The sequence below is a fragment of the Drosophila willistoni genome, assembly GCF_018902025.1.
Source record: "Drosophila willistoni isolate 14030-0811.24 chromosome 2L unlocalized genomic scaffold, UCI_dwil_1.1 Seg168, whole genome shotgun sequence".
NCBI lineage: Eukaryota > Metazoa > Arthropoda > Insecta > Diptera > Drosophilidae > Drosophila > Drosophila willistoni.
Genome location: NW_025814047.1, coordinates 2,344,951 through 2,368,759, shown reverse-complemented (window position 1 = coordinate 2,368,759; position 23,809 = coordinate 2,344,951). Strand labels below are relative to the sequence as shown.

The following is a 23,809-nucleotide window of genomic DNA, read 5'->3' as shown; positions in this document are numbered from 1 at the left end:
AGATTCGTTTTGAGCGCTTGTTGAATTAAGTTTGAAATAATATGAAGATATAATTTTTAAATATTTATTTGAAATAAATAAAATATTTACAAACTCCCCAATTTCAACTATGCTCCAGAAACATGAGGTGCTCTCGTTTTTTAGAGGGAATAAACTATATATTTAGTTTAGCCTGAACTTTGATTATCTTTGCTGGCCGTTGCGACCACCCAGGAACTGCCCTGCTTGTGATCCCGCACCTGTATTCCCTGTTGCTGGAGAACATTCCTTAGATCATCGCAAACGGCTAAGAGTTGAAGGTTCTTTGGTGATTGTGCCGTCGCCTGTTGTCTTATGTTACCACGTAGGCTAAGAATATCCGAGACTAAATTGCTGCTGTCCAGTCCCAGCGCGGATAATTGCTGTTGTCTTGATTTCGAGCTTTCCGTTTCTTTAAGTTCTGTCAGGCCAAAGTCTCCCATGACTTTGTTTATGAAATTGCCTGCAGCAATTAACAGGTCAAGGCAATAGGCTGGCTCCTGTTCTGCATTTCCTTCCTGGTCATTTATGCATCGACTAATGCTGGACATTTGATCCATGAGTACACTTAATCCTCGAGCAGTATCAAAGTCATCCCTCAGACTTTCATCAAATTCGTTAACCGTATGAGCCAGTTGTGCTCGCAGAGCTCCCTCATCTAGATACTTGAGCGGTTTCAAAAACGATGTGTACGCTGACAAATCCGCCTGGAAATTGCGGAATTTTTGCAGGGTCTGGCGGGCAGTTATCATGAGTTGATCACTGTACGGCATGGCATTGCGATAGTTGGACAAAAGGCAGGCCATACGGAATTCATCAGCTGTGTAGTGTTTTAAAAGCTCCGATACTGAGATGGTATTCTTTAGAGACTTTGACATTTTATCCTTATCTCCTGCCACATGAAGTTGTCCGGTGTGCATCCAATAGTTGACCCACTGATCGGTCTCATAGCGGGCACAGCATTGAGCCTCTTCGTTTTCATGGTGCGGAAAGCGCAAATCCAGTCCACCAGCGTGAAAATCCAATCGCCGACCAAAAAACATTCCAGCTATCGCACTACACTCTATATGCCAGCCAGGACGACCCTCGCCTCCCCAAGAAGCCGGCCAGCTAGGCTCATCTGGAAACTTTTTAGCTTTCCACAAAGCAAAGTCTGAGCGATGTCGCTTATGCGTACCCTGTTCCCCTGGTTCCGTGGAGCTATCGATATCCGCCCTCTGTAACTTGCCATAGTGCACAGCCTTCGACACATCAAAGTACACTGAATAGTCTTTCGTTACGTAGGCCTGTTCATTCGATATTAGCTCGTTGATAAATCGCTGAATGTTGTCAATATTGGCACTAACATGACTCCTGATATCGGGAGGTTGCACATTTAAGCTTAGCATATCTTCCCTAAACTCTGCTTCATAGGCTCGCGCCATGTCCAGCCAATTACAACCCGATTCTCGAGCTCTTCGTATTATTTTGTCATCCACATCGGTTATATTCATAGCTGTGACCAAATTGATACGGAAGTAATCTCTGAGAATGCGCTGAATTATGTCAACCTTAACATATGTACTGGCATGACCCAAGTGGGCCGAGTCGTAGACCGTCGGTCCGCATGTATACCAGGACACCATGTTAGGATTGGGCAGCAAAAGTGGAACTTTTTGCCGCAGGACATGATTAAAAATCCTGATGTTGGTATGTTGACCCAAGGGCTTTTGCCAAGTGTACTTTTGCGTGGACTCTGCAGGGGGAGGTAGAGTCTGTCCTGGTCCCTGGCTTTGCCATCTTTGACAGGATTGGAAGCGTTGTACTTTACAAATCCGGCTAATAGAGGAAGATTAAAGTATGGGTAAATGAAAGCCAATGGTTACCGTTGACATGCTTACAAACTCAACATATTATTGGTCGGCCAATATCACATAAATTTGATTTCTTTGTTTTACAAAATTAACTAAATATTTTACTAAAATTGGAAAACAAACTTTAAAAGTAATAGAATCCCCTATACTTCAGATTTGTTGTTTGTGCCTCGTCAATGTTAACTAACTTATTAATTTCAGAAATTTTGGCGTCTTCCAACACTAGACCGGGTTTTGGAGAAAAATAAAATAAAAGAAGCCGGTAGAATGCAGTGGCTTGAGATAAATTTGAAATGCCTTTTAATATTTTTAATTGGTCACATAAAACCTGGAATTGGCAATACATACGAACGGGATCCGAATGGCTATCTCACCTACTGCCCCTGCATGGGTAAGTCCTGAGATTTGTAAACAAAGTTTTTGAAAAGCCTAGCTTGATCGTCTTCCACTCTTTTCGGCGCTTTAGGACGTTTTGGTAACCAAGCGGATCACTTCTTGGGTTCCCTTGCTTTTGCCAGGGCTTTGAATCGGACTCTTATACTTCCGCCATGGGTGGAATACCGCAAGGGTGAATTGCGTTCCCATCAAGTGTCTTTCGAGACGTACTTCGATGTGGAGCCGTTGCAGAAATATCATCGCGTCATTCTCATGTCTGAATTTATGGACCAACTGGCCGAGGAAGTGTGGCCTGTCGAGAAGCGAGTATCCTTTTGCTACATGGAACGTAAGAGTCTGCAACAGGAAAAAAATCAAGACAAACAATGTCATGCCAAGGATGGAAATCCTTTTGGACCTTTTTGGGACACCTACAACATTGACTTCGTAGCTTCAGAATTCTATGGACCCCTCCATTTTGATGTGCACCACAGTGCTGTGGCCAGCAAATGGCAAGCTAAATATGATGTGGAATCCTGGCCAGTCTTGGCGTTCACTGGAGCACCAGCTAGTTTCCCAGTACAATTGGAGAACTGCGAATTACAAAAGCATTTGCAATGGAGTTCCAAATACAGAGAAGGGGCGCGCGATTATATCAAGAATATACTTCCTCGTGGGGCCTTTGTAGGCCTTCATTTGCGAAATGGCATCGATTGGGTCCGAGCCTGTGAGCATGTAAAGGATAGTCAGCACTTGTTCGCCTCTCCACAGTGCCTGGGTTATAGAAACGAGCGGGGCTCCCTGTATCCTGAGCTCTGCATGCAGACCAAGGAGTCGATAGTGCGCCAACTGAAAAGAGTTATTAAGAATGTGCGACAGACTCAGCCGAAAAATGAAATTAAATCGGTATTTGTGGCCTCTGATGCCAATCATTTGATCAAAGAGCTGAGCTCTGCTCTCAACAGAATGAATATCACTGTTCATAAGCTGGACAAAGATGATCCCTACTTAGATCTGGCCATTTTGGGACAATCAAATCATTTCATAGGCAATTGCGTTTCATCCTTCAGTGCCTTTGTGAAACGTGAACGGGACTCGCATGGTTTTCCTTCCTCCTTTTGGTCATTTCCAAAGGAGAAGGAGCGGCAACAACAACAGACTAGATTGCATGAGGAACTGTAATGGACACACATCTATCAATACTTAGTAGTTTTTAAGCCAAATGTTTCCATTGGCATACTTTTACTTATAGAAATTTATTCAAGAATCAAATCATTCATTCCAAGCAATATATTTAATAATTTATATCGAAGACTGTTTCGTGTCTAGTGTATCAGTTTCTGGGAGCGGGCCAAATCCAATTGTGCAGACGCGACATTTGTCAGACCTTCACGCACTGAGCTGAGGTTCTCTTTCCAGGCCTGAAGCAAATCCCTAAGTTGCTCCCATTGAGGAGCACCAAATGTACGATGCATGGTTGATGAAATATGCACCTTACGATTGGCCTGATCGAGACGAGCCCGGACCAACTTGGTTTTCAATACCTCGATAACAAATGGCTCCACTTCGTTCTCGGTGATTTGCAATTCCTTGGTCAGAGCCTCAAAGGACATCTCGGCATTGCTTTCTGCCAGTTGCATGAAAGTAAGCAGACGCATCTTCTTCATATTCTGCTCGTGATTCAGTCCCTGTGAGTTTACAAACTCTTTGTGCTCCTCATAGAACTCGACATAGGCGGGCAATTTCTCCGAGACGAAAATGGAAAGTAAATCATGGATCAGATCGCCTTCCAGGAAACGCACCGGCTTCAGCGACAACAGTGGGTCAAGCAGGAATGTATTGGGATCGGCCAAAGCAGTGACAATGCACTTCATGGCATCCTCACGAGCAACACAAGCATTATCGGCTGTGTACGTGCCCAACAGCTCGATCATCACCTTTGAGGAACGCTCCAGATTCGTATCCTTGGTGACATCGTGGAGTAATCGGTACAGTTTCTGCATTTGTTCGCTAGATGGCGGGCAGTTGGCAAATTGGGATTTCAGTTGATCGACGCCGGTGAAGACCTCAAGAACTTGATCGCACTGCTTGGCCACTTGCACCAGATGGTAATAGACATGGTACCGCAAGGGTGAGGCCGTGTCTAGGTTGTTAAACAGACGCCACAGCGACTGCAAGCATACCTTGGCCAGTGGTTGATTAGGTGCCTTTGTCATCTTCTCACAGTAAGCCAACACAATATTTTCACCCCGATCCAATGGTATCTATAAAAGTAAAATAAACATATTAGTTTACATTCGAATCTTCTGAACACCCATTGACTCACCGTAATCATTATGGACACAATGCTATTCAGTATGCCATCAATTTGGGCTGGTTCTCCATCTTTGAAGCAGACATCGCAAACTCCAATTATCTTGTGCAAATCATCCTCAACGCCCTTGTTGGATTTCTCCGATGATATTTCAGCTCCCAGTTTCTTGAAATATTTTCGCAACTCTTGCACCTTTATGGAAAGTAAATGTTTTAATAATATTGTTTTTAATATTATAAACATAACCTCACTTTCATTTCGGAAAAGAAGGAAATTTTTGTTTTCCCGGCCTTACCTGCTCATCCAAGGACAGGTCTATAAACACCGGATGCGAAGTCATTGCTTAATTTATTGTTTTGTTTAATTGTTGTCACTTTAAAATGCAGAATTTGGTCAAAACTAATAACGCACACGTCTTCGTTGTCGCTTTGACAGCACAAAAGGAAAGAGTAACGGAGAGAGCAGTGTTGACAATTTGGCTATATAAAAGCTAAAAAAAAAAATCTGTAAAACTATCGGATGTTGTGTCATCTTTAGTAGCCAACAACAATAATTTGAAACGAAATAGACATGGATGAATTTGATGATGATTCTTTTAATGATATTTTGGGATCCATGGAAATCCCTACGCCGGCCAAACAGCCCAAAACATCATCTGCCGCCACATCAGATAGCCACAGCAACGTTTCTGCATCTACATCAGGCTCAGCCGTAAGTGCAGCGCCAGTATCAAAACCGGCTTCAAATCCCCATAATGTTCTTGTGCACACCAAGCAACGCGGGAATCCCATATTAAAGTTTATACTTAATGTTCCGCTCGAGTATAGAGATGACATTGTACCAGACTACGTTGTTGGCCGTACATCATGCATCTTGTATTTATCCCTTAAATATCATAATCTTAATCCGGATTACATTTGTCAGCGTCTCAAAGCTTTGGGCAAGTCGTATGAACTGCGAGTGCTGTTAGTCCAAGTGGACACGCCTGAACCGCACAATGCTTTAAAAAGTCTAACACGCATTTCCCTTCTTGCTGATCTCACAATGATGCTCGCTTGGAACGCAGAAGAGGCAGGAAAAATGATTGAAACCTACAAACAGTTTGAAAAGCGTTCGCCAGATTTAATAATGGAGCGGGTGGAATCGAATCCTCACCAGAAATTGGTAGCTGCCTTGACCAACATTAAGCCGGTAAATAAAACGGATGCAGTGACTCTACTGCAAACATTTGGAAACCTGGAAAACCTAATCAATGCCAGTGAGGAGCGTCTAAGCCAGGTAATGGGTCTGGGACCCCGAAAGGCGAAAAAGCTATACAAAACACTTCAGGAGCCATTCCTCAGCAAGTAGGATGGACAATTCATATTAGAAATGTGATCAAGTTTATAGTTAGGGAATACAAAATAAAACATTTATTTTAAATTTAATGTCTAAGTACACAATGTTAGTCCAGCATTTTCCAAATTTTGATTGTTCCATCATCACTACAAGAAATCAGTTGGCCAGCCATCACTGGATTCCATTCCACAGAATTCACGTCCTGCTCGTGGGCACTTTCTTCGGCGGTTACTTGCTCGAATGTGGGCTCATCACGTTTGGAGTCACTGCTTTCCTTAAATATGCGAATGCCATCATCGCCACAAGCAGTTGCTATTAGACCCGTTAATTTGCACCAAGAGACATCATAGATGGCCCGGGAATGCTGGCCGGACAAGGTACACACACATTTCCACACAGTCTGTTTATCGGGAGTAGCCACACCAGCATCGTTACCCGGATGATAAGCCCGCCATATCTTCAGTGTTGTATCGTCGCTGCACGAGACCAGCCTCTCACCATCCGCATCGAAATCAATACTCCAAACAGTGCTCGTATGAGAGGACAATGTGGCCGTGCAATCCCAATCACTATCCAAGGCACTCTCTGCAAACATTTTGATCGTATTATCATACGAGGCTGAGGCCAGGATTTCTTTTGTTGGATGCCAGACAACTCGCTTCACATCTTGGGTGTGCGGATTAAGAACTGCGGCGCATTCGAATTCATCGTCACCAGCGACTTCCCAAATCCATACCGATTTGTCGCGTGAGCAGGTGGCTAGTAATCCGCCTGACTTTGACCAACTCACACTCTTCACCTCATTCTCATGGCCTTCCAGGGTGGCATTACATTCAAATTCTCCCGAGGATTTCGACCAAATTGCTGTGGTGGCATCAAAACTGGCCGAAGCTAGGTATTGTCCACATGGTGACCAGCGTATCTCCCGTATGGTGCGCTTGTGTCCATCCGATAAAATGGTCTTGGTGCTCCAGCTGTTCCCCGAGAGGCTCCATATGCGTATGGCTTTGTCTTCGCCACAGGAAGCAAAAGTGTTGCCCTTCGGATGCCATGCCACGCCCCAAATGCGTCCCTTATGACCCTGCAATGTGTGTTCTAGTATGAGACGGCCCATAACGGTGAATTCTGTTTAAATCAGCTTGCAATTTAACACATTTAATAATTGTTGATAACAAAAGTAAGAAGAAGCAACTGCTTTACTGCTTACGTGCTGTAGGCGGTGCCCAACACTAGAGCAAGACGCAACAGCTGTTGTCCACCCACCACCACCATGCATTGACCAACACTATCCGCAAAATTTAATATACTACACTTTCTTATCTTAACGACGCTTGTGTCTCTATTATGAGCGCAGATAGCAATAAAATAAACATGAACGGACTTATTGTCTTCAATAGTGCAAATGATGTTGTCTATCAGAAGCTTAATACACCGCTGGGACAGAAAATACTGGATGTTGCCATCGCACAAGGATTGCTGGCATCCGACACTACACTCTACTCCTGCAGCTCCTCCCACTCACTGGACAGCAATATTCTGCTGCAAATCTTCAGCCCAATCATTAGCTCCCAAAGAATCATGCACTATCAGTTCGACAATTGCTATGAAAGCCTGCAGTGTGATAAGGGATTTAATTTGGTGTTCGGGGACCTTTTGGGTTACACATTTCTGAAGATTGGTCAATTGCCCATTGAACAGCTAATGCGGCAACTGGGAGTGGCCATTACCCTGGCACGTTATTGCTATGGAGCGAACTTATTTGGCAGCCAGGCGGGAGCGATGCAACAGGAGCTATTGACGCAGTGCCTTGACTGCTATGAGATGCTGTTGTGGCAGGAGGAGCAAACATATTTGCTTGAAGCCATGCCTAAGTTGCTCGTCAATTCAGATCTTAAGAGAACTATTCATCTAACATTGGACGCCACACTAGAACAACTGCGACAGGCAGGACAGACACGAGCACATGCCCTACTAATGGTTTCCCACAAAATGGTAGCTGCCTGTAGTACACGTCAAGCTCTACCATTGTCCGCCGCTGACCTCCTATTTCTGGGTATACTGGCGCGGACTTCAAATGCAAATGCGAAATCATCATCATCTTCCTCTTCCCCATCCTTATCGCCAGTACAAGCCCAGCGAGCTGTGGCCGTTTTTCTGCAGGGAGTCTCACACGATGTTAATTCCGGCTGCGTGCCAAGCATAGTTCACATTTCTCGCCTGCCGGGTCATCAAGTGCTTCTTCAGGTTATTGAATATGCAAATATGCCATTGACAAGTTGCATCTACGATGCCTTCTTTGTGCTTCACAAGATCATAGCTGTGCAGCTGCAAGGCGATTCAGATGCCCTTAAACCCGCCTATGAGAGTCTCGAATCATTTGTTGGTCAAACAATAACGGCCCTAAAACGACATTTAAAGCAGCGTCCCGAAGATCTAGAGAACTGCATCAAGAAGTTCTCAATCAAATGGGAGAATTTACGCAAAATGTATACCGAATATTTCAAAAACTATGAGCGCGAATTGTTAGTAAGGATTGAATCAAATATGTCATCGTTTGTGGAGGAACTGAAACAACTTTTCACATTAGCCTGTTGCGATAGCTCCAGTATACATCAGTTGGATCAACTATCGGACTCGGCCGCAATTGTGGAGGCGAAGCTATTGGAATTTTCAGAATTCTTGGCCGTAAAGGCCACACGCAATATCTCAATTGAGGCCTATCTAGAAGACTTTCCCGGCTTGGTACATTTTATTTATGTAAATCGCAGTTCGGGACAGATGTTGGCACCTGATTTACGTGCAAATCAGTTGGTACCCAAAACAAAGCTTTGGAGTATGGTGGAAATGACTCGATCGTATCTTAAGCGTGGGCAAACAACAGTGATATGGAAGGACAAGGCTTTTCATTACTCGTATTTCCTTTGGTTCGAAGATCAATCGGGTGGTGGCGGAATACTTAAGTCATCTTTGGATCTACAGACACATTTTCTAACCAGCAGCAATCAACCGATGAATGGGGGTCTAAAGCAGCAAGCTGAACCTGGTGCCCTAACCGTGGACTACTACCATGATCTGGCCGAACTATGTTTTCCCAAGATGTCTCCCGGCAAAGTAAGAGTCTATGAGTTATATTGTATTCACTTGGGATTGGTAACCGCCACATGTGCCGTTGAACATGCCCGCCGCTTGGTGGCCACCATTAGTGATGTAGTCGGCGATGAGAGTTTTTGAATCTCCTAGATATTACGCGTTAATCATTCCATTTACACGATGCTAGTCAATTTTATGGTTTTGGCATAGACAACCATCTATATATAAATATATATATATATATATGTATAAAATATTAGTTGTACTATATAACTTATACAATAAATATAACCGATCAACAATTATGTTCTTTAAGGCGTCTCTGTCGTGGCTGGCTTTTGGGCTTGCTGCAGTTCCTGCCACCGCTCGGCAAAGAAGGATTTGCGTGCTGTCAATGGCATTGATTTTTGCCTCAGCATATAATTTTCATTGCCCAGCGCCGTGTATGTACTGTCTCCAATCAATGCTCGGAGGGCCATGTTCTTTTTCAGCTGCTTGTCGTAGTAGCTGACGCCGGCGGCCACAAATTGTGGACCCAAACTAGCCAGTTTCTTATCAATACTCGCATCTGTGGCTACTTGATTGTAATCCTTCATAAACGACCAAGAGCCCAGTCCAAACAGTCCCAAGATGGAGTAAAGAACAAAGCGGACCTAGCAACGATCAAAATTAAAAATTAGTTGATAAATCATTGCTTACTCCTTTAAGCCATCTTACACTTCCATGACGTGCGAAGAGATTGAGACGCATGTTCAAATAGTGTCCCATCGTGTAGACCATTAGAAAATTAACGCAGGGAAAGATAGAATTTAAAAGCAGGCGATGGGTTTGCAATTGTAGAACAGCTTTGCTAAGCCCGAAGATCTGTTCATCCTCGGTCAGAACAATAGCCTGCTCTAGCAGCTGTCCGCTAGGCGAACTCCAGTCAATTTTCTGATCCCGGAAACGAATATCCGCACGCTTAATATCGCTAGCGTCAGCATAGGCATAGTTTACCGGTATGCCCAAAGCGGCGCCAAAGCTATATTTCGTGGAACCCGCTTGAAAGAGATCGAATCCAAACACACTGAAGGGTTTCACAAATTTACGCTCAAAGCCATCTACTTCCAGTTTATCAAAAGCCTGCTGAAGTCGTTGCCCCACTGCCTCTGGCACTGGTACTGCTATGCCATTTCTGTAATTTTAAAGTGTACTTTAGTTTTTGGAAATGAATAAAACAAGTAAATTAAAATTTACTTATAGCATTGCACGAAGTCTTGGAAATATGACAAACCAAATGTCTGAGGAATAAAATTTCCAACGAATAAGCTAACAGTGAGTGTTCCGGCTGCATAAAAGACAAATTTGCGCCCATTGTAAGTCTTGAAGTATGGAAAGAAACCGCCTTTCCCTGTTGGTTGCTTCTGCATTTCAATTATTGGAGAGTTTATCAACTGGCGAAGGAAATATGCCTGCCGGCTAAGGGATCTTTAATAAAAATGTATTTATTTATAATAAAACAAACGGGCAGGATTTATTGGAAATTTGGAAATATATGTATGTTTTATAACCAACGGACAACAGCTGAGGCAATGTGAGTAGTGCTGTATAAAGCGAAATTACAGTGTTGGAAAATATATATGAAATCTAACACTGGTAAAGATGTTTAAAAATAAAATCAAATTTTAAAATTTCTTGATTTATTCACTTAACAACTTTTGTCTTGGATCTATACAGCTATTAGGGAAAACTTATTTGCTCGGGTCTAACTTAATGTCAACTACAACTACTTGATTTTTGGCCTCTTTATGCCGCCACCAGCGACCAAGACGGTGCTCCTGGCCAACGGCCACATACAACTTTGTGCCATCAGCATTGAAAGTCAGACCATTAATAAATCCTGGCATTGGTATGCTTTGAATCTGTTGCATCTTTCGAGCATTGGGATTGGTTTGCCAGAGTTTCAGGCAACCATCGCATGATCCCGTGGCTACCAAATCCGTATTGACCACCACAGCAATGGCTGTTATCCAGTTGGGCACGCCATTTTTCCCAAGTCCATGGGCCAGTTGGTTGGTACAAATTGGTTTCTTTTTTAAAGCACTCCACAGACTGAACGCTCTACAATAATTTAACAAACACAATATTGATTAAAAACAGTTAACAAATTGTTAGTTGTATCAAGCTTAGGACCTACCCATCTACTCCGCCGGATACAAAGTGCTCATCATTGATAAGTTTGACAACCTCTATGCTATCACGATGGCCATTGTAAATCAGCTGCGACTCCTCGGTAATCTTCCAGATGCGCAAGGAGCAATCCGAACCGCCAGCGGTTATGGCTCGTTCTCGGCTTAAAGCATCTATACTGGTTACACCTGTCTGGTGGCCAAATCTGCAATTAAATTAAATAAGATGTCAAGTGCAGAAACGTTTGTTATTTCACTAGATCGACTTACAAACTCTCCACGTATGCCATTTCGTCAAGAGACCAGATCTTCACGGAACGATCTTTAGCAGCGGAATACAACTCATGGGTGCCTTTGCGGAAGACCAGTGCTGCAACAGTGTCCCTGTGACCCTTAAACGTCTTCAAATGCTTTAAAGTTTGAGGACACCAGATTTGGATGTGTGGTCCACCCTCGGCCAAAGCTAAATACTTCATGTCCGTGGAGAGGCTAATTGCTATGATATGAGAGCGTCGTTTCTTGCCTGTTTCGGGTTCTTCACGATATGGCAGCACATCGGCTTTGGCTAGAACTTTGCCACTATCTGTGCACCATTTTAGAAGGAATTGGGACTTAGCGCCGGTAAACAAGAATTTACCATCCGGACTAAGAGTCAAGGAACACAATGGCAAGTGGTGTAACTTATGCTTGAGGATTGTGTGTGCGGAACAGGATTTAACAGATCCCGCTATGTTTCTTCTTAATCGACCCACACTGTCAAGATATTCGGTCTGCAGACGCTGTTCTACACTTTGGCTCAGCTCACGATCCTCTGCCCGGTCTGCCTCTTGCTTTTCAATCTCCGAAAGGTACTGTTTGGCTAGCCGCAGACGTTTGTCTTGCGGTGTTTCTTCCTCGCCCTCATCAGAGGAGAAAGCCAGAGTGTTACCGCCATCTCCCACATCGCTGTTGTACTCCTCATCTTCACTGGCAATCTCTTCATCTTCGACCTTGGCACGACGAGATTTCTTTGCGATTGGGGGTGCTGTCCCCGTTCCTGGAGTTTTTCCAGACTTTTTGCCGCCTCCTTTAGTTTGTGGGTTCTTTTGGAAAGAAAAACATTTAGCTTATATGGAGAAAATTTTCTATTTCTATTAATCCTCTACCTTGCGTTTTTTATTAGCCTTTGCGCCGGGTTTAAGGAAGAAAGAGGATGACATTATTTGATTTTTATTTTAAGAATGGCTGTAAACAACAAAAATTTAAATGCCCACGTGCAGTATAGAAACTATCAATATACGGCAACCCTGTGAGAGGTTTCATTATTGATCAGCTGTTTTTTTCGTTTTACCATACTCAACACTATTGTGGCCATACACTAAAAGATTAAGGGTACTCCTATTTTCGCGGGTATTGACTATTCAAAGTGATTTTGCCTGGAAGTCAAGTTTAAAAAACAATCATAATTTTTTTAAAACAAACAACATAGTTTTTGGTTTATCATCATGCATATATCTTTATTTAAGTATTGAATATGATAAATGTATATATAACCGAAAAAGGGATTTATAAACAATTTTGTATTGAATTCAGTTTTAAATATTCCTCTCTTTTATTATTATACACAATTTCACAATTATTAAGTAAATTGGTTGAATTCGGTGTTATAAAATTATCACAAATTAATGTATACTTTGTAAATATGTTGTATTTTTTATTAAATTTTGTATTGTTTTCCTTTTTTTGTAATAAATTAAGTTGACCAAGACGATCGATCAGGGCGTTAGCCCCCGGGGATACCTACCTAAAACTAAGTAACGGTAATTGTGTTAAAAAAGATGTAAATTAAATATGTTTAGGAATTATATATGCTGTACTGCACTCATGCTTTACATGATCGAGCACAGACCAGATGTTTCGGTACCGTTTTGCACTGCCTTCGTCTTTTTGAGCGTAACATTACGCAATGCTGGTTTTAGCTCAATTATCGGTTCAGGCTCGGCGGCAGCTTCGACGACAGCAGGTGTAGCAGTGGTGGAGGCACCGACAGGCGCTGGCGTTGTCACCACTGTTGATGGCACTGAGGATGATGTTACGCCACCACCTGGAGTTGGATTACGATTACTGTTACTGCTGCTGGTAACATAACTGCCAATGACCGAAATGGAGCTGATGACGCCGCTGCTGCTACTGCTGCTGCTGGAGGTGATCTTGGGCGCAAATGTATTGCCACCGCAGAGAACTGGAATTGTGGAAATGGTTTGAATGGCACTCGCCTGTTGCTGAAGCTGTGAGGAGGCGGCTGTCGCGGACGGCTCTGATACCGACTGGCCTCCAATCACACTAATCGGCGACACGACATCCGCAGTTCCCGATCCGGCGCTGGTTGTTGCAGTGGGGGCCGTGGCGGTGGTGGTGGTGTTGGAGGAGGCACTATTATGACTATTACTATTTGAGTTCTTAGTGATATTTATTTTTATTTTATTAACTATGCTAGCCAAAGGTAAAGCCGGTGCCGGTCCAGCTGCGCTTAGATTATGGGTGGACTCTGGCTCAGTCTCTTCCATCGTCTTCTCCTTACCATTCTCAACATCCTCATCCCCGAGCGAGGCTACCGATGCCGGTCGCTCTAGGGTGGCTGGTGAAGCCGAGGAGCCAATGGTTTGAGTCTGTGTTTCTACATAATTTACAAATTTAAGCGAAGTTTGAGCAATTGTGTCATTATCATAATTATGATAGTAAGCTATTTGTTTTACTGAATTACACTTACCGCTACTATTGATAGAGATCTCATCCAATGGAAGGGGCAGCAATGGTTCCACAGTGCCCACGTCTTCGAAGCCATCATCTTCATCCTCTTCCTCTTCGTCATCATCTTTGGGTTCTTCTTTAATTTTTACATTCAGCAGTGGTTTTTCCACATATGTGTCTAGATCGGTGAAGGGAATGTGTGGCTCTTTGATTTCCACATCGGATTCATCATCATTATCCGATTGCTTGTTATTAACCTGCTTTTCAATTTCCACCTCTGCACCCTTTTCTACCTCAGCCTCTACATCCAAGGAGGCGGGTTTTTCTTGAGATGACTCATCGTTGACGCCGCCCATTTCTAACCGTGTCACATTGGCAGGCACATACTCATCATCATCATCATCGTCGACGATTTCCGTGACACTGGGCTCCTCGTTGGGTAATACTATGACGTCATCGTCGTCATCATCAAAGCTGTGCTTGGCATTGCCATCTAATGCAAAAAGGAAGGAATAAATTTTCGAAAACCCTTTTTTTTTATATTAGAAGCACTTACCCTCATCGTCGTCATCGAGATCCTCCACTTTAATCAAGATATCCGTGGCATTGTCATCGCTGTTGCTCATATCCAAGTCTTTCTTAGTGCCAGTCTTTGCCTCGTCTTCGTTTATGGACGGAGGATTTAGTGACGTTTTATAGTCTTCGTAGCACAATGGATGATACGTTTTGTCCTCTACGCGTATGGCACTGCGCAGATGCCACTCTTCCAGCTCCTCGTTGTAGAACTGTTCGAATTTCTCGTGGCACATGTCGCAACAGCGATCGACATCATCAGCTCCGGCCGGACAGGTGGGAACTGGGGAATCCATTGAACGTTGTTGGGATAGATCATCAAAAGCATCGGCCGTTGTTCCTCCCGATCCCTGGGCTTCCAAGAAATTCTTTTCACGCTCCTCCACATCTTCAATTTCCTCGTATTGACGCCAATCATTGAGATCATAGTACCAGCGCCTGGAGGTGGCCTTCCGGTTAGTGTCACGATCTCGTCGATTTTGCCGGAAATGCCAGTCTAAATGTTGGCTATACTTAATGGTCTGTTCAGGAGGGAAACGGACACCACAACTGCTGCACTGCATTCCCAGATAAAGCGTAGCCACTACCGCGGATTGACGAGTTTTTATGGTCTCTGGTTTGTTGAGCTCAATGCGTTGGATAGGCTCAACGGGAGAGGCGGCTGAAACTTCTTCCGCTGGTGCAGCTGTATTACCAGGAACGACTGTGGCGGCAGATGAAGCACTGGCTGTGGCACCGGCACCGGCACCAGCACCAGCACCGGCAGTGGCTGTTGGTGCAGCGGCTGTTGGTGCTGCTGCTCCGCCACCAATTATACCCGAGGACACAAGTTTCTGGAACAGTTCATCAATATTGAGATTGCTGAGGGCAGCTGCAGCTGCTGGTAGGGGCACAGCTGGAGCGCCAATTGTTGATGCTACATCCAAAACAGGAGCTACGACACCAATGCCGGGGACAATTGGTGCTGTAGGCGGAGGCGGAGCTGGTTTAACTATCAATGGTGGCGGTTGAGGTGGTTCTGCCGGTGCATCTGTCTTGATATACACCATATCGGCAACATGGGTCCTGCCGGCTATCACACCCTTGGGCAGTGTACCGAATCTAATAAAACAGCTTCGTCCTCCGTTTAGTTTCATGCCTTTGGGCAAGCCGCCATATTCAATCCTTTGTAATTGTCCGTCCATTAGAGCATATTGGAAACTGTCCACAAATTGCAACGAATGCTGCTCGGCTCCCAGTTGGAAGTTTTGCTGGCGTGCATCCAAAAATAGCGGAATAATAGTGTGGGCATCCACAATCATGTTTATCTTGCCCACAACCAAGTCTCGGCGAATGCGTCCAATGTCGACATTGGGTGGCGGACCTTCAGCTTTTAACACATGCAATTTGTTACCAATGGGCAGGGAGACGGCGGGACCACCGAAATAGATCTCATACCAATGGTCATCGATGTAAAGCTCGCGGGAAGGGAAACCAAAACGTATGCGATGTAATTGTCCATCCAAATGAAAGGGCTTATACTCATCGTTGAAATTCAGGGGCAGAGGCTCATTGTTGTCGATGAGGATAACTCGTTGACCATGCTGGAAGCCAATTTCGTGCGGCTCATCCCCGTCCATGAAAATGACGGCTACCTGGTTGTAGAAACGAATCTCCTTTGAGCCGCCATCGATGGTAATGCTGCGCACCACATCAGCCATGGGGTTATCGAATGAATTGATGGCCTTAGTAATACCAAGATTCGGAGCGGGTGGTGGCACCGGAGGCATGGGAATCATTGAAGGAGTGTGTGTCGGATGAGGTTGCATTACGCCCATTACCATAGATGGTGGCGGCTGTTGCCATGGCATGCCACGGAAATTAGTTTGCGGTGGTCCTCCACCGTTTCCATTCGGTCCTCCTCTTTTATTCGCATTATTGTTATTATTATTATTTGCCAATTGCCAAGCAGCCCTTTGCGCTGCCACAGGATCAGCAACTTGATCGCCCCATTTGCTTGGCTTGCGTCTTTTGTTTTCCCTTTCCCTCTTGTTATTGAGGGGCGGCTTCTCCACTCGCTTCGATGATGATGTCTCAGCTGCCGATGCCGCTGTCGGTTGCTCATCATATCTGGGTGAGCCATCGCTGCGTGGCGAGCCCACTTCACGATGAAGATGATTCTCATTACCCTTTAGTTTGGGTATACGCTTGCGCAGAACAGCTTCCTTTGCTGCATTGCGTTCCACATCGACTACTACATCCATATCTTTACTGCCTCGTTGGCGACGCGAAGCCTCTTTCAATTTGCCGCTTTCGTTAATTGCCACCACCTTTTGGACGAGATCCTTGTATTGCTCCTGATTCATGCCATTATTTTCAAACATCTCCTGTGCCTGACTCAGAATAGTGCGTACCTTTTCGTCATGGGCCTCCTGCGAATCATCACTGTTTCTAAGCTCGGCTAGCTGCTTAAGACGTTGCGCCACGGGATGCTCCTTGGGTTTATCTAGAATTTAGAGAAATCAAATGTATTTTGAACGGCCATAACAGCATGCTAACTTTCTTTACATACCTTTATTGGCCATCTTTTGGCTCTCACGCACAGACTTGGATACTCGGGCCCGCAGTTCTTCCAAAGTAGCCTTTTTCGGTGGAGAAGCAACTTTCGATGTTGCCTGCTGCAAAAGGATCAAAAGTTTAGTGAATTCTATATAAAAGGTGGTCTCTCTTTTAGTTGAATACCTTATTAGCATCACAATTATCCATCGAATCATCTTCTAGCACAATTACGGGTCCGGCCAGAGTAGTACTAGGAATCACACGTCTTAGATCCACATCTTCGCTGCCGAAAAGACTAAAAAATAGGATTCATTTCATTTTCTACTGTCGGTAAACATTTACAAGATTATTTTTATCACTTACGCATCCAGTTTGGCGGATTTACTACGTTTCTGCTGCGGCGGTAGTTCATCGTCATCTAGGATTTCGGATACGACTGGCTCAGCAGGTCGCTTCTCGCCAGGATTTCCACCACCAGAAGTTGAAACCGGTAACAGATTGTTAATGACATCCGATGATACATTACCCGAACGCGACAATGAGGAGCTGCTGCTAGTTGTAGTTGTGGCGGTGGTGATAGATAAGGCCGCCGCCGCCGCCGCCGCCGATGATGATGATGATGAGGGCACTGGCGATGGTGATGATTGCTTGACTGACGACGATGCTGGGATTAGCAGTGATAATGGTGTTGCTGTTGCTGCTGTTGATAGATACGCTGTAGATTTTTCGAATTTATTTAACGGCTTTTGTATTTTGAACGACACTTTTGTGGGCAATTTGGATGCGGATGAAGCCATAGAGGCGCTACTACTAGTAACTGTGGTTGTGGTTGATGATGTTGTTGTTGTTGGTGTTGGTGATGTAGTGCTGCTGCGGGCGTTGACAAGTCCTGCTCCAGCATGAACCTTTGTTGCAGCAACAGCCGGCATTATAGTTGCTGTGATTATTGAGATTTTTGGAGGAGGCGGCGTTTGTGGCCGCCTCAAATCAATGTCCATACTCGAGGCCTCTATAAGCGGCGGACTTGAAGTATCTTTATCTGGAGGCGGAGGAGCATTGCCTAGTTCAAGTATGTGAAATTTATCTAGAAAAATTCATTTTGCTTTCTATTGCGATTTTTTTTTTTTTTTTTTTTTGGGGAGGAATATTTTTTTTTTTTACTTGGCACATGAAAACAACCAAAAAAAAATTAATAAAAATAAAAATAAACCAAAAAAAAAATAATGCATCAGCTGTGCAATAAAAGGAAATCAAATGAAAATAAAACTCAAAATAAAACAGTGTAAAGGAAAATCTTTAGAAATGAGGCCAACAAAAGAAACAACACATCAACCGGAATTCACACAACAACTTAAAATTTGAGAGATAAATATTCGGATTGTCTTTTGGTTTTGTCATGGGTTAAAAAAGTATTGGAAAAAAAGAGTAACAAACAACTAATACTAGTGATAACAATGAAAAAAAATTAATAATAATAATAAAAACAAAGTGCCGTTCTACAAATACAAAAGGTAAATCATATAGATAATATATATAGGATATATACACAAATACACAACCAGCTAAATACTTTTAGATCTTAAAATGAAATTGTTTTCTTTTGTTTCACTTTTGCGTTTAAGTTTACACGTGATCAACAAACAAATTAAAACTGCAATCTTTATTTGATTCATTTTTAGGTTCATTTTTGGTTAAAATTTTTTCGATTTTAGTTTATACTTTTCTTTCAATCAATCATCTAATAAAGTTGTGTTTATCAGGTACATTTTTACACATTTTTTTTCATTCTTCATTATAACATTTGAGACTTAAAATTACACCAAAAGGCGGCACCTGGCAGTTAAATTATTCGTGTAGCTTTTTGCATTTTAAATTAAAACAACTCGGAATGCAAAAGGTTTTTAAACATATTTTTTATTTGGAACTTGTTGACTTTTTTTGTTGTTCGTTTTAGGGTTTAGTTTTTTTTTTCATTTAATTTAGCTAAAATTTGTAATGTTTTCTTCTCTTCTATTGTTGACTTTTTTAAAAACGATTCTTAATTATTAAAAAAAAATGTTTTTAAATGGCATAGTATAATAAATATGAATAAAACTTTTCAAATGTTATTTTCAAAGGAGAGACAACATTTTAGAGTGGCAATAGATATAGAAAAACAGCACCAAACAACGAAAAAGGACACCCAGAATTATCAGTCTAATATATGTATATGTGTGATAATATTGATTAGGAAATAAAATATCACAGGTTTTTATCACAGTCTATCAAAGAAACATCCTAAGTTAACCTCTGAGTAGAGCGAATCAAATATTTACTTAAATCTGTTTATGAAGAACCAATTTAATAAAATTCAATGTGTTCGAGCCTTCGATTTTCTCATCAGGACAATATATATTAAAATTTAGCTTCTATTTTGGGTAAAAAGGTTCAGTCTGGTCTGAAATGATCCGGGTAAAAGGAATTCCACAGCATCACAATATGTGATTCTACCTCTATTGTAAACTAAGGATATTATGGACAGATGTATAAGAATAAAATATTTTTGCTGAAAGCATTTTGTCAGTAAATCAAATCATTTGATAAACAATCTAAATTACACAAACAGCACAAAGTTGGGCATGGAGAGGGCCAAAAAAATAAAGTAAAAGAAGATTCGAAAAACTGATAATTCGGGAGCTGTTTCTTCTTTGATCCGTCCATTAACGATATATTTACAAGATGTACAACTTTAACATCTTCAAACATCTTCTTTTTTCCGAGTTAAATTTAAGCTAATAAATGTAAATGGGAAACGACCTTGCACACATAACGAGGAAAATTTGAATTACACACAAGAAAAAATTTACAGAAATCAATTGTTTAACCACATACGCCGACAAGATTACCCCCGCCCCATGGATGCCACATGTGCCTGCCTATAAGCCAAGTGTGCCGCCAATTTGGTTTGTAATTTCGGTATAAATCATCAACTACTTGGCCTGTACTTTGGCTACTTTGAACTGATTTTATGGCTAACAAATGTGAGATAAGGATTAAAATTTGTTTCTTACGTTTCTCTAAATCATTCACAATGATTGCTTTGCTTGATGTTGCGGTATTTGGAATCGTTGCTGCCGCTGATGTTGATGAAGATGGAGCAGCTTGAGAAACCTTTGATTTTTCTGGAGATCTACGCATATCAACATCCACAAATTGGGGTGAACGACTTCGAGATCGAGTGGACGACGACGACGTTGATGACTTTCCACGTGAACCGCTCGATAAGGATTTTTGTGAAGCATTTCGCTTGGACTTTGATGGTGAACTGGCCGGTGAGTTACTTTTGCGCTTAGATGCTGCTGTTGAGGGCGAACCATTACGTGCATATCGATCTGAGGAAAGCTCTTTGGAAGTGGATTGCTTGGATGATCGTTTGGTTGGTGATCCCTTATGTCTGCTATCTGATCCCGATGAGGATGAAGACGCTGTGGAACTTTTTGATTCGCTACGCTTGCGACTAGAATTGGATGAAGAGGAACTGCCGCGATGTGGGCTACTGCTGCTCTTGCTGGAGCGACTGCTGCCGCTGTTGCGATTAGGTGATTTGCTGCGTGAGCGACTAGACTTTTGAGAAGAGGAACTGGAGGATTTGGCTTCCAAGCGTGGATCAGAACGCAAAGGTGCAGCCATTGGACCATTTTGAGATTGCATTTGACGTGCCAGGCGTGGATCTCGAGGTCGTACTGAGTTAAGCAGAGCAGGATTAACAGGATGAACTTTTGGCTTCACACCAGATGCCTATAAAGAGAAACCAAATTAGATATATTGTTCAAATGACAAACATTTTGATGAATTCACACATACTTGTTGCTGTTGTGGTCCTGGCAGACTCGGCACCGCTCCAGGCCCCATTGGCCGGGCATTGCGCATGCCACCACTACCACTACTAGGTGCTTCCATAACTAGAGGAGGTCGCATTGTTGTTGGTGGGGTTGGTGCTGGCATCAATATTGGATTTGTAGGCCCTTGTATTGCATCTGTGGCCTGATTTAGCTGTCGCTCTTGCTCTTCTAAATGCTTCTTGGTCTGCTCCAGCTCTAGTTCCAATTTACGTTTCTTGAGTTCCAGTAGCTCTCTGGTTTTGGCCTGAAGTATCTCCTCCATATCGCTGGGAAGAGTGGGCACAGTAACCATACCCTAATTGAACAGGAAATATTTAATTTTAGCTTAAACGCAAGACAAAATTAGGCAGGTTAATCTTACCGTTTTGAGAAAATTCGGATTAACATGAATGGCCGGATTCACATGTATTTTGGTCGTTGGTTGTTTGGCCGTAATGGGCCAATTATTATCCAAGCGCTTCACTTTCACATCCAATTCATATAATTTAGATGGTGGGAACACTTCATTCCATGTTTGACGCAAAGCATACATCCGCTCCCTAACCTTCTCCAGCACCTGACTCTGAGAATGCTGGACCTGGGAACACGTGTTAGATTATTTATATATTTAGTTTTATGTAGATTATTACGATTAAGTCAAGCCACTTACCGATTCAAAGGCAGTCAGAAATATGTTGACAATACATTGCCCAAATAGCTGGACGTAACTGCTTTTCACATTCTTAATTATTGAATCAATTAAATATAGGATGGGCAATTTGAACTCGGGCGGCACCTGTTTGGGGAATGGGAATTTGGGTTGGTGTAAAAATATATAAAAGGTAAGAATCGAGCGAGAAAAAAAACACAAAACAAGCGCGCCAGATTGAGCAAACAGTTTATATAAAAAAAATAAAGGAAGGAACGACAGACAGACACATCCAACGACGATCAGCAGGAGCAACTGATGGGCCCTTAAGTGAAATCAAGTCTAGACAGGAAAACTAACTAGCTGTATTATGCTACCATCTGATCCTAATTCTATATTTTTAATTAACTCCCATGGGTAGTATATAATCCGATTGATATTGAATACATCGTGTCTTAAATCTTTTTTAGGATACTTTTTGAATTCAAAGAGCAATGTGTAAATTTGGGGAATAAAATTGAACTTTCGGTTTTAAACAGTTGTATAAATAAATGTTGATAATATATATATTCTACGTATGTTTTGTTAATGTATTTTATCGCCAAAAAAAAAAAAAATATAGGGATTAAAATTTTGTTCTGCCATACAAAAATTATGCCGTTTAAATATATTTTTACTTATGCTGTTTTACTATTATTTTTGTAAACAGGCAATGTTTTTTTGTATTAAATAAAAGACAACTTGATGACAATTGTTTCAGTATTTTCTCATTTTATTGAATTTTTTTTCTTTTTTTTATTTAGTTTAGTTATTTACGCTTTATGCTGTTTATTTATTTATTTAGTTTTTTTGATTCCGTTTCTGAACTAAGGAAGAGGAAATATAGAAGATTTAATAATCTTACCTTGGTAGAGGAGTTCTTAAAAAGATCAGTCTTCGGCTTAATACCCAAGGGTTATAATTATTTTTCTTTTTATTGTGTGTGCTTATTTATTACACGTGGAATCAAGGAAAAGGAGCATCTGGAATTCGATTAAGTGTCCATGGGTTTCCCATACGTTTGGTAATGAATAAACACACAAAACTAAAAGTAGACAACTATTTTCCTAAGCAAATACACACACACACACACATACACACATGGAAAGGTATATTCTCAATTTCTGGGCACAACTATCACTGGATCTCACTGACATCGCCTGCGAATGTGTCCGCGTGGACGAGCGCGTGTTTTTAATTTAAAGAAATTTTGTTTGTGCGTTTTGTTAACCTGGCTAATGTAATATTCCACCACTCGAACTATAACACGGGCATAGTTGATGTTTTCCTCCGCCAACATGGTCAGCATATTGATTAATGGCTTGCTATTGCAATTCAAATCCTGCAGACTGGATAAATACTCCTCACCAATACGTCGCTCATCATCGCGATACGATTGAAATAGTTGGTCCATGGTGATGCAATCCGGATTATCCTTGTTGCAATCTTTATCCTGGTCCTTCGACTTGACTTATTCAAGTCAAACAAAAAAAATATTTGGCAGTTTTAAAATAATGGCTGAAAAAAGTTAAGACAAAAATTAGTATAAACTAGCATTGGCAAATGGGGGCAAAAATTATTGTCAATTTTTAGGAAAAAATAATTTGCAATTTTTCTTTGTTGATACACACTTCACGCACACACAAGTAAATAAATCACGCGTCTGCACACATGCACCCAACATACAGAACATATACAACACACACAGATTGGAAGAAAAATTTCAATATGGCGGCCACCCGTAATTTTTTTTATTTCGTCCTAACGCCAAACCAATGGAAATTTCGTAGAAAGCATAAATTATTTCACAAGAAAATTAACATACGTTTTGAAGTTTTTACACTTTTTATGTTTAAATGATGTAAATTGTACTTTTTCATAGTGTTTTAACACAACGGTCTCGATATCGCCACGTTTATTTCACCAATACATCTATATATAATCACATGCACGCACTTAACATTTTAAATACTTTTAATGCTTTTTATAATGATACACGTACCTTTTTTAATAATACATTTGTACAATCAATTCAACGCACTTTATTGCAACGAAAATAAATGTTTAAGCACTTGAAATATACAAATTTGAAGCGTTTGAAAACTTTCACGTAACAACTGCGATGTATTTTTTTTTTGTGTGTTTGCGTTCGTTTCTGTGAGAGATGAGCAGTTTGTTTTCGTTGGCCATACACGTAGATAATTATGTACATGACATATCGACAGTTTGCACCGATAACGCCGATAACTTATCGACAACTTATC

General features: G+C 42.0%; 9 protein-coding genes across 13 annotated transcripts; 3 read left to right on the top strand and 6 right to left on the bottom strand.

Annotated features, from left to right (window-relative positions):
- Window positions 1-50: 50 nt before the first annotated feature.
- On the bottom strand, window positions 51-2,046 carry LOC6643347 (probable cysteine--tRNA ligase, mitochondrial). The gene is made up of 2 exons (XM_002066040.3): window positions 1,899-2,046; window positions 51-1,836 (listed from the first exon to the last, which is right to left on the bottom strand). Exons 1-2 carry the CDS (start codon window positions 1,907-1,909, stop codon window positions 168-170), a joined length of 1,680 nt encoding a protein of 559 aa, XP_002066076.2. The 5' UTR covers window positions 1,910-2,046; the 3' UTR covers window positions 51-167.
- Window positions 2,047-2,089: 43 nt separating this feature from the next.
- On the top strand, window positions 2,090-3,558 carry LOC6643302 (GDP-fucose protein O-fucosyltransferase 1). The gene is made up of 2 exons (XM_002066041.3): window positions 2,090-2,262; window positions 2,338-3,558. The coding sequence occupies exons 1-2, from the start codon at window positions 2,139-2,141 to the stop codon at window positions 3,426-3,428; spliced, it is 1,215 nt and encodes a 404-aa protein (XP_002066077.1). The 5' UTR covers window positions 2,090-2,138; the 3' UTR covers window positions 3,429-3,558.
- LOC6643303 (eukaryotic translation initiation factor 3 subunit M) lies at window positions 3,454-5,014 on the bottom strand. Its single transcript, XM_002066042.3, has 3 exons — window positions 4,856-5,014; window positions 4,573-4,752; window positions 3,454-4,510 (listed from the first exon to the last, which is right to left on the bottom strand). The coding sequence occupies exons 1-3, from the start codon at window positions 4,898-4,900 to the stop codon at window positions 3,572-3,574; spliced, it is 1,164 nt and encodes a 387-aa protein (XP_002066078.1). The 5' UTR covers window positions 4,901-5,014; the 3' UTR covers window positions 3,454-3,571.
- A 77-nt stretch (window positions 5,015-5,091) lies between these two features.
- LOC6643304 (DNA excision repair protein ERCC-1) lies at window positions 5,092-5,987 on the top strand. The gene has a single exon (XM_002066043.3). It carries the CDS (start codon window positions 5,131-5,133, stop codon window positions 5,908-5,910), a length of 780 nt encoding a protein of 259 aa, XP_002066079.1. The 5' UTR covers window positions 5,092-5,130; the 3' UTR covers window positions 5,911-5,987.
- Window positions 5,950-7,088, bottom strand: LOC6643305 (probable cytosolic iron-sulfur protein assembly protein Ciao1). Its single transcript, XM_002066044.4, has one exon. The coding sequence runs from the start codon at window positions 7,010-7,012 to the stop codon at window positions 6,005-6,007; it is 1,008 nt and encodes a 335-aa protein (XP_002066080.1). The 5' UTR covers window positions 7,013-7,088; the 3' UTR covers window positions 5,950-6,004.
- A 72-nt stretch (window positions 7,089-7,160) lies between these two features.
- On the top strand, window positions 7,161-9,290 carry LOC6643306 (Hermansky-Pudlak syndrome 1 protein homolog). The gene has a single exon (XM_002066045.4). It carries the CDS (start codon window positions 7,243-7,245, stop codon window positions 9,127-9,129), a length of 1,887 nt encoding a protein of 628 aa, XP_002066081.2. The 5' UTR covers window positions 7,161-7,242; the 3' UTR covers window positions 9,130-9,290.
- On the bottom strand, window positions 9,180-10,564 carry LOC6643307 (transmembrane protein 177). The gene is made up of 3 exons (XM_002066046.4): window positions 10,225-10,564; window positions 9,706-10,162; window positions 9,180-9,641 (listed from the first exon to the last, which is right to left on the bottom strand). The coding sequence occupies exons 1-3, from the start codon at window positions 10,395-10,397 to the stop codon at window positions 9,300-9,302; spliced, it is 972 nt and encodes a 323-aa protein (XP_002066082.1). The 5' UTR covers window positions 10,398-10,564; the 3' UTR covers window positions 9,180-9,299.
- Window positions 10,565-10,650: 86 nt separating this feature from the next.
- Window positions 10,651-12,408, bottom strand: LOC6643308 (U3 small nucleolar RNA-interacting protein 2). Its single transcript, XM_002066047.3, has 4 exons — window positions 12,302-12,408; window positions 11,427-12,238; window positions 11,165-11,362; window positions 10,651-11,088 (listed from the first exon to the last, which is right to left on the bottom strand). The coding sequence occupies exons 1-4, from the start codon at window positions 12,353-12,355 to the stop codon at window positions 10,719-10,721; spliced, it is 1,434 nt and encodes a 477-aa protein (XP_002066083.1). The 5' UTR covers window positions 12,356-12,408; the 3' UTR covers window positions 10,651-10,718.
- A 319-nt stretch (window positions 12,409-12,727) lies between these two features.
- Window positions 12,728-23,716, bottom strand: LOC6643309. Of its 5 annotated transcripts, XM_047009743.1 has the most exons (13): window positions 23,548-23,716; window positions 22,777-23,063; window positions 21,528-21,653; window positions 21,240-21,455; window positions 20,841-21,173; window positions 20,048-20,774; window positions 17,925-18,057; window positions 17,361-17,867; window positions 17,181-17,292; window positions 17,011-17,113; window positions 14,443-16,944; window positions 13,906-14,379; window positions 12,728-13,812 (listed from the first exon to the last, which is right to left on the bottom strand). In XM_047009743.1, exons 2-13 carry the CDS (start codon window positions 22,957-22,959, stop codon window positions 13,025-13,027), a joined length of 6,204 nt encoding a protein of 2,067 aa, XP_046865699.1. In that variant the 5' UTR covers window positions 22,960-23,063; window positions 23,548-23,716; the 3' UTR covers window positions 12,728-13,024. The 5 variants fall into 5 exon arrangements, with proteins under 5 accessions (XP_046865699.1, XP_023032075.2, XP_046865696.1 ...); XM_023176307.2 differs by lacking the exon at window positions 17,925-18,057 and having other exon boundaries at window positions 17,361-17,712; window positions 23,548-23,715; XM_047009740.1 differs by lacking the exon at window positions 17,925-18,057 and having other exon boundaries at window positions 17,011-17,116; window positions 17,361-17,712; window positions 23,548-23,714.
- Window positions 23,717-23,809: the final 93 nt, after the last annotated feature.